At 57.1% G+C, this 9,105-nt stretch overlaps 2 protein-coding genes across 2 annotated transcripts in view; both read left to right on the top strand.

Moving 5' to 3' along the window:
* The first annotated feature begins 3,070 nt into the window (after nucleotides 1-3,070).
* CUNH11orf53 (chromosome unknown C11orf53 homolog) lies at nucleotides 3,071-5,108 on the top strand. The gene is given in 4 exon segments (XM_026068688.1): nucleotides 3,071-3,101; nucleotides 3,780-3,841; nucleotides 3,844-4,164; nucleotides 4,707-5,108. Coding segments are annotated over 4 exon segments (816 nt in total).
* Nucleotides 5,109-8,247: 3,139 nt separating this feature from the next.
* COLCA2 (colorectal cancer associated 2) overlaps nucleotides 8,248-9,105 on the top strand; it is an 8,419-nt gene continuing 7,561 nt past the window's right edge. Inside the window, exon 1 of the mRNA XM_026068686.1 lies at nucleotides 8,248-8,294. Coding sequence (XP_025924471.1) covers nucleotides 8,248-8,294 — 47 coding nt within the window. The remainder of the gene's footprint in view (nucleotides 8,295-9,105) is intronic.

Below are 9,105 nucleotides of genomic sequence, written 5' to 3'. Positions count from 1 at the left end.
TGTAGTGGGTGCAATCAAAAGCCCTAGGAACTGTAAAATACTTGCTGCTTGCTTTATTGCCCTTTGCTTTGCATTCCAAAGATTAGCAGCTGTGTGTCTATCTAATGCAAAGTCAGCCCTATGGCTAATTCCTTATGATAGACTAAAAATTATAGTGCAGGGCAAACATCTGTATTTGCTTGGACACATGAAAAGAACAGTTGCAAGTGCAGCTCTGTTTATCCAACAGATAATATAATCCAGAATCAAAGCAAATGGCAGACAACTGAACACCACATTGTATATTTATGATGCAGTGTAATTTAGTTGCATCTTTTGTTTGAACGTGATCTTTGCTCCAGAATCAGTCAGCCTTCCCCGTGCAAGGGGAGGTCTGTGGAGCAGATCTGTGCTGCTGAGGAAAGGCCATTACCTGTCAGAGGCGAGCTGATGGGCTCTTGACTGAGGCAGCAGAATAGCAACAGTTTTGCCAGGTCCTGCACTCCCCAAATGACAGGAAATCAATTTGCACTGTGATGAAATCTGCAGAGTTTGTGCTTCTGAGGTCCCACCAGCTGCAGGACCGAAGGGCTCAGTCTGGGACTCAGTCCGGGGCTCTGGGCAGGGTCTGCCTTATTTCCTTTGGCTCACTCGCCATGTAAGAAGGAAGCCGCTGTTGCCCTCTGCGTGATAAAAGCCTTGCCCTCTTTTCTCGGCGGGGAACCTGGCGGGCACAAAGATGAGGCACTGTGGCCAGCAGCACCCAGAGGCCAGGGACAGTTAGGAGACCCCAGGTCTCTGTCTCTCTCATCTGACCCATTCAGCTGCCTCCTGCTGCCCAAACTAAGCTTTGCTTTTATTGCTACTTTTATTACTTCAGCTGCTGCGCTGCATTTTGGGTCCAAAGGGGAGATATGCTGAAGCTGAGGTATGGTCAAGGGGCACCTCAGGTGCCCATTGGAGACCAGGGCCATAACATTCATTGTGTTACCCAGGGTCCTTCCGTCTCCTCCCCCAAGGCAGCCTGTGAGCTGAGTGACAGTGCCGGGTTACGGACCGGGCAGTGGAGCAACACGGCTCTCTGGAGTACCCCAGCCCACGTCTCTGGCCAGTGGCATGCGAGGCAGGCTGGGACCGAGCTTCTCAACAGCGGAGTGCGCTGTGCTCTCAAGTGATGCTAAACAGACACACTGATGTGGTGCAGAAGATCCAGCTCCCCCAGTCCCGCAGCGCTGAAAGGAAGTAATGCAGGGAGGAAATGGACTAATGGGTTTAAATTAAGCCGAGCCTTTCACCGCCTGATAAGGAGCCAGGAGGCAATTGAAATGTAGGTCCCCATATGCGGTTGCCTGCTATGATGAAGGCCAGGGACAGGCTGCTGCAGCAGCTCTTGGAGCTGAATTGAGGCAGGTAAAGCCCTCACAGCTACCGCCAGCTCTGGGGCCATCCATCACAGGTGCATGCCAAGGGGACCAGCTGTGTGTGACCCACAGGCAGATGGGTTTGGTGGCTGAAGAGACAGGATCAAGGATGAGCTTGGGTGCATTGCTAACCTGAAATGCTCCATGCTAGCGACTGGTGGTTGTGCCCAGGGGCCTCCCTGTCCTGCCAGCGCAGCAGCCCAGCTGTGATCACTGCAGACCCACGGGCAGCGTCTCTGCTGCCTGCACCTCCTAAGGCAGGCAGAGCCTAATTTGCTGGTCCCTTTTCTCCTCAGACACAGTATTCAGGGTGCCAGACTGCTTCCTGGTGGGGTGTTGAGACTCTGGGGTCTAAACACCAGAGCACAGGGCTGCTTGGCAAAGCTGTGCCATTCCTTTCGGACAAAGAAACTCTTCTGCAGTGAATGCAGACAGAAACCAGCAGCAGGACACGATGGCCATGAGCAGATGGAGGAGGTGGTGGGACAAGCCCTGAAGCAGGAAAAGGGATTGCTTAGGTAATGTGCATGCCGAGAGAGGGGTGTCTGCTGAGGCCAGATTTGCATACGGAGGCTGTAGCTTTGCAGGGCATCATGTGTTAGCAGCTACGCTCCTCGCCGAGGCCTGCGGCTGAAAGGCCCCAGCCGGAGACAGGTGCAGGCTCTAGCCCTGACCCGCGGGGCGAACACGCATCTGCCCACGGGCCAAAGGGCTCCTTCCTGACACCTCCCATCGCTCCTGCAGCCCGTGTGACTTGTGCGGTCTCAGGGCTCATTTTCATGGCGGAGCAGGGAGCAGCTGCAAACCTTCCTCAGCAGTAAAAGGAAGTCTTAGCACTGGCAAATTTAATTCAAATCTAAACCGCTAAATTTGGTTGCTTGCTATGGCAGGAACCTCCTGTTTGCACTATGCAAACTGGAAATAGCATGCCACCATCACTGGCCGGGGCAACAGCACAGCTGAGGTAAATTCAGCCATGGGTGCTTGGATTTCTGCTTTATGGGCTTGGAGGTCTGGAGACAGAGCTCAGGGAAACTCCCCCTACAGCTGCCTTTGCCACGGTGCCTTGTAAGGACCTACCCTCCTCGAGCACAAGGGTCACTCGGGGCTAATTCTTCCTTGCCTAGAGGCCAAGAGGAGATTATTATTATCAGTATTACCGAAGCACACAAACAGGAGCTAGAAACAACTGCCCTCCAAGCACAGCTCGTTCCTTCTGCCAGCAGGGGTGAGCCAAGCGGCTCTGGGGCAGCAAACGCAGCGCGGGAGAGCTGGGTTCGAACGTGGGCAGTGCAGAATTGGGCTGAGTTTTGACCAGCCAAATTCTTAGGTACCTGCTTACTGAGACCTGTTTCTCACTGACACCGAAATGACTGTTCAGTGTTATGGGACCCTGCAGTGCATGAGAAAGAAGCCAGTTATCTTGATATTTGTACTGTTATCAGCTCTGTCCAGGACCTCTGAAATCTCTTCTTAGCCTACATCTGCTAATACCTCAGAAGCCCCAGGCTTGAAATCTTGCAGTTAATCTCTTCATACTGATAGCACCAATACTCAAACAGTGCATCTGAATTATGCCAACACCTTCCCAAACTATGTGCTTGGAGAGCTAGATTGCTTTGAAAAGACATTTTTCAATGTGTCTTTATCTTTTGCAGGGCAGCGCCAGCATGCCGCAGTCACCATTTGTCCAAATACCAGGTGAGGCTTTCCTGCACTGAGAAATACCTTACGTGCAGGTTGCGCAGTCGATACTGTTCCTGTCTCTTCTCTTCCAAAGGGCACTCGACTCGAAATGAGCAAAGGAGCACAGGGACAGGGACAGCCATCCCAGAAAGTCCAGGAGGAAAGTCATTGAAAGAGGCAGCACAGAAACAGTGATAATAAAACAACGCCCCTGTAGTCTTGCACAAAATTCCCCGAGGAAGGGAGAGAAAATTAAAGCAGCTCCCACCTCTTGTGATGGAAGTGCCCCCCCCCCCTCCACTCCCCTCCCCTCTGCAGCCTCCCCTGGAGCTGAAGAGAGAAAGTACTAAATTAGGAGCTGACCTGGTTGTTCCTTGACCTCTTGCGCAGGGACAGGCGAGCGAGGCTGGGCAGAGGCAGGTGGTTTTACACCCAGGAACCTCATCCTCCTTCCAGGGGCTGGAGCAGAGAGGGAGGAAGGAGCAAAGGCTGGCAGAGCCAACCTCCAGCCCACTGGCCTCGGATTTGAGGCTTCCCAAAACACCTTTGCTTTGCTGCAGAGGGAGGTGAGCTGTGGGCGCCAGGGCAGTCCGAGGTGGTAAAAGCCCCGGGCTGACAAACCTGTTTTAGGACAGGATTGACTCCTACTCTGAGAGCTGCTAGGGTGGAAAGGGCTCTGCTTCACGCTTGCAGAGGTGCCCACAGCTCTGTGGCTCCCTGGGTTCTGCCCTTACGGTTTTCCTGTAGCCATCCCTCTTTTCTGACCGCTGCCACAGGCTCGCCTACCACGGCTGGTTACTACGGCGTCAGGAGACCCTTCACAGCTGAGCTGGATTTCCACAACCCAAAGCAGTTTGTCAGCGACGTCTACTCACCCCCTCCGGGGTCCAAGCCCCTCTCGTGCGATTCCTCTGCCATTCAGGGCTACTCGGCGCTTCTGGACCCGTATCTCCCTGACCAATACGGGGATCACCACCGTACTGCTCCCTTCACGTCCGGTACCGGCTCCTTCTTCAGCCCTTCCTCGCTGCCCCCTCTCCTGCCGTCCTTCCCTAATGACACAGCACATTTCCTACTAGTGAGTGAGTCTCTGGTTCTCAGTCACCCGATGAAATATCACCCAGTTTAAAGCTGGGGTTAAGCTAGGGGGACCCATCTGGGCTGAACGTGGCTGTTACAGGGTGCAGCCATGGCAGAGTACAGGGCAGATGGGGCAGGGCAGAGGTTAATTATTTTTCATACCTGCCCCTCTTCCTGATGGAGACCAGCTCCGAGACTAACAGCCTCCCCCGCTGCCCAAACCAGCCAGCCCGTTAAGCTCCCGCAGCGCGCACCCCAGGGCAGAGCTCCCGGGCTCTGCGGGATGAGGGCTGGTCTGTCCGACTGGGAGCCTGTTCCAGTCCTTGCCCACCGTCAACAGCGGGGCTGTTTCCCTTAAACACTTTCAGCACCTTCTAATACTGCTCCAGGGCAACAGAAACCCTTGTGAGTGTTCCCAGCTAGACTCTGGGGAGAGCTTGGCTTGGTGAGCCCGGAAGCTGAAGCTAGGCATGCCATCACCTCCAGGACGAGCCTATCTCCTCAAGGTTTTCTCTTGCCTTCTTTCCCCCTTCCCTGCAGAGAGAGCCCTGGGAGCAGACCTCTCCCGACAGCCTCGGCCAGTCCGACGGCACGTGCTCAGACTCCCTCCAAGCGCTGCCTGCCGCCGCCAGCTGCCTTTCCTCCCATGAGACTGGAAGCGCTTCCCCATACAGAAGCTCAGGCTGGACCCCAGCCGTGCCCGGAGTCCAGCCTTACCCGCTACATCCTCTTGAAGAGGTGCACTACTCCCCCAGCTACGCCGCCACCTCACCCTACTCCTTTTCGCCATTTATGACTGTGGCAAATGAGCTCACTTCCAGGATGAGCCATCCCTCGCCCGAGCAGTCCCCAGACACGCCGCCCCTCCACGACACCTCCTCCTGGGCAAAGGAGGATGGAGGCCCCATCTGGGGGACATACGATGGCCGGAGAACTTACTGATGGCAGATAAGAGCTGGAGGAAAGGAAAAATGGACCTGTATTGAAGCAAAAGTTACTTGYATGCTATTTCCCGATAGCTGGTCTTTCAAACGGAGGGTGCTAGGAACAGCACAGTGCTTTATGCCCCTTTTAGAAATACAGGCACTGGGAGTACCGAATCTAGCTTGCAGCGGTGCCTTCTAGTGCCTTGTGAAGGTCACTGCTCACAGTCCCACTGCACTACAGGTAAAATACAGAGCTTGAAATGTATCTGTGCATTATTGGGCCTATTCTACAAATGAGAATCACACAAATGCCCCCTCCCCAATTTCCCTCCTGCCCTGAAGAAAACACACAGTGGCCATTCGCCCCTACCCTTACTGACCCCAGAGCAACACGAGTGACGTGACCAAAAGCCATGTGGCAGCGGGCGCAAGGCAAAATGCTCCCAGGCCCCCTGCCGAGAGCCCCCGTGGGGGGCTCTAAGGAGGAGCAGGCACGGTGCAAGGTCCCAGCTCCCGGCCAGCGGCGCAGGACGCGTGGGCAGATGCCACCAGGCCCAGTGCAGCCCTGCAGGACCCGTGGCCGCTAGAGGTAGCTCTGTGCACACACACACACACACATACACATGCACACGTGTGCACGCCTGTCCCACGACCACTCACGCCTGCTGTGGCCCTCCCCGGCCGAGGCTGCCCTTCGCCCCGTCTCATCCCTCAGTCCACCACCTGGAGAAGCAGCAACAAAAGCCTCCCTGGGGAAGCCCAGGAGCTCTCCAGGGCCTGCGACCGTGGCGGGACAGGATGGTTTAAAGCCCTAAAACAGGCGGCAGTGTTAGGCAGTGCCAATGGGAAAAGCCAAACAGGCCAGGCCAGGCTTTCTTCTGCACAACCCGCCCGCTCTTTCGTAGCGGTACCACCTAGGCGATCCCCTAGCACCCCTCATCCTGCAGCCTGCCTGCACCCCYGTGTGCACTCAGCGGCCGTGCGGGCCCCTTGCTCGGGCACCTAACGTGGCTTGGCTGTTCGGACAGCGCCTGCACATCCCGGGGTGGAGCGAGTGTTGCCGGAGATCCCCGAAGGTGCCCAGAAGGCCCCGGCCCTGGGACAGACGCCCCTCGCCGACCGCTTGCAGCACAGATGTGTCTTAACAGACTGAAAGAGCCAAAGCACCAGCGGCCCTGGTGCAACGCGCCCAGCACAGCCAGTTCATATCTTCACGGGGTCTGCACAGCCCCTGCTTCTGCACCCGTAGCTGTGTACCTCCAAAATGCACACGCACACCCCCTTTGCAAGCCAGGGGTGGGGGTCCGGGTCTTCTCCAACTGAGAGCTCACAGAAAYGTGATTCACACTCCCGGGAGGGTCTCACAGCCCACAGCATGAAGGAGGGTGGAAGGGATGGGTGAAAACCGGTGTGACGAAGGTGGCAGCGAGGTGGCAGGTGCCTGCCTTTAGGTGTCACTGTGCACCCAGGGCAGCGCTGCCCGGCAGCGCCTGGGTGCATCAGCCGGGACATGTGCAAGGGTCACAACCCAAGGGCCAGCTTTCCAGGCCCTCCACAAAAAAAGGTCGCCCCCACATCCCTGCCCAGCCTCTGGGTTTCACCCACACTTCCCCGGGGGGGAGCAAACCCCCCCCCCCGGCTGGGGCAGAGCCCCTGGGCCGYGGCCGGCCCGCAGCGCCTCTCTCCGGTGCTGGCTTGGCTCGGGTTCCTCCCGCCACTTCCTGATTCCCCAGCCTTGTTCAGACCTGTTCAGAAACACAAACCCCCGCGGCTTTGTCTGCCCGAAATCCCACCTCCACCCCACGGGCTGCTGCGGTCGGCTGCACCTTTCACTCGCTGGCCAGGTCTGGGAACGGCAGGGAAAGCTCGGCCCGGGGAAAGAGGCAGGAGCCAGGRCTCCTCAGCGCGAGGGCTAAACCCGGCTGCTTCCCAGCTTAATACCGGAGCACCATGAGCTCCAAGCAAACAGGGGACGTGGCGCATCCCGGGGTCGCAGCCACCCAGCCAGCGCGGCCCGGGGCTCCTGCCGAAAGAGCCGCGTCTCAGCCGATGCCCGAGCTGCAGCCCTGCCCGCCGGCCGGGGCGCAGCACGGAGCGCCAGATGTCTTGTGGGCSTGCGGGTCCCGTCGCCCCGCATCCAGCCCCGGTGGCCCCAAACCCGAGGCCTGYGCCTGCACGCGCCTTGTCTCACGCCACGATTAACCAGCACCTCCAGGCCAAACCACTGCCCGCAGCCGACAAAGCGGCAAAGCAATCACCGCGAGCGGCTGGCTCGACAGTACCTTCCCCGAGGGCCTCGCACGGACCACGACTCCGGGCTCAGTCTGGCTGTATTCCCACCAAGCTCTGAGGCAGGAGCAGGGCTAGAAAGCTTTAGAGCGCTTTTGGAAGTGTTCGACCCTCTCTGCTGTCTCCCGGCTCTTAACCCAGGCAGCGAGTCTGTGAGCCTGGAAATGCCCTGAGACGCAGGACATGCAGGAACACCCCGAACCGTGGGACCTGGCGTTTCCTTAGGGATCACAAATCAGGCATGACTGGAGCGCAGCGGCATGCACGTTCTGCTCCGCAGTCTCTGGTTACAGAGGTAAACATTAGCCCGCCGCCCCGGAGAGCCGGCTGCCCCGCACGGAGCCGGCAGCCTCGCGGGCTCCAGCCCCTCGCCACGGATGCTTCAGTGGGAAGCAGCCAAAGCAACGCAAGGGCTTCAGCTCCCAAACGACTGGGCACCGGCAGCCCCGAGCACTCCCGCAGCGGAAGGGCCTGCATCCCCTCCTGCACAGCACCGCTCCTTTTCGCTGCATTGCCGGCGGAAGAAGGCCGGGAGAGAGGGCTCCTCTCCAGCAGGGCCCGGGGAAAGCGCTTCTGCAGAGCCACCCTGAGCAAGGCTTGGCCTGCCAGGGGGAGCAGAGGCACCTTTCAGCACCGAGGGAGAGGGCTGAGACCACTCCCGGCAGAAATCAAGTGTATTTGTTCAACTTAGAGAAAAAGAAAAGATTCAGCTGCAACAATAGCTGAAGCGAACTGCTGGTAGATGATTAACAGCCCGGCCTGCATTCTGCCTCAGCCTGGAGCACAGCAGAGCCTGCAGTGCCCAGGGAAAAGTCAAAAAAAAGAAATACATGAGTATTATATAGTGATGAAGGGGTGTCTAAAAAATGCCATCCTACCACACAGTGAAGCCCCACTGCCTGCAGCACATGGGGTAGGCCAAGGCTGAAGCATATAAGCTGAAAGGGGCCACTTCGTGGAGCGAGAGTAAACAGCCTGAATTAGGGGAAAACACAAATAAACTCCAAAATAAGGCCAGCATCTGAGGAGAGGGAAGGGATTGCTATGGAAAGAAATGGGGTTTGGGTAGCCTCAGCTACCCTGGTGCCCAGGGTAGCCTCTCTGTTACGCCACGCCCGCTCACTGCCATTTTGCTCCAAAAATCTTAAAAATTACCCTTAAAGTGCGAAAAATTCTGCAAAAATCAGCTCAGTCCCTTGCAGAATCCTCTCTGCAAGTAGCAAATGAAATATGAGAGGGCTGGAGCCCAGCCTGTGCGTGTGAAGTGAAAATACTGAGCAGGTTCAGAGGCATCTGCTTCGTTTGGGGAAAGATGGATAAAACCGTGAAAATGTCCCAAAAGCAAAGGGTGGGGCCGGTGGCCCCACCAAATCTTATTCCCCCAGACCCTCTGCTAGATGGGGATGTGCTCAGTTTCACAAAAAGATAGCCCATTTTGTGGAGCCTTTGAATATTCAAATTGAAAGTATCGCGCAATCATTGATTGTCAAATCATTGGTTTCTAGAGGTTTTAAATACTTGGCATTAGGAGAGAAAAACTCAAACTTATACCCGTAGGTATAAAACAATAATATTGTCGGGCTCCACCTGGCAGCGCCACGAGGCGAGCAGGTCCCCGGCGCCCCCCAATTCCAAGCCCGCCGCCTCTGGCCCCTTCCCCGCTCCGGCGCCGGGGGCCACCGCTGCCGCCGCACCGGCCGCCCGGCGAGGGGCCGCTCGCCGCC

This window comes from Apteryx rowi, unplaced genomic scaffold (genome assembly GCF_003343035.1).
Source record: "Apteryx rowi isolate R43461 unplaced genomic scaffold, aptRow1 scaffold_278, whole genome shotgun sequence".
Taxonomy (NCBI): domain Eukaryota; kingdom Metazoa; phylum Chordata; class Aves; order Apterygiformes; family Apterygidae; genus Apteryx; species Apteryx rowi.
The sequence above is the reverse complement of the archived record's forward strand: the minus strand, read 5'-3'. Positions and strand labels throughout refer to the sequence as shown.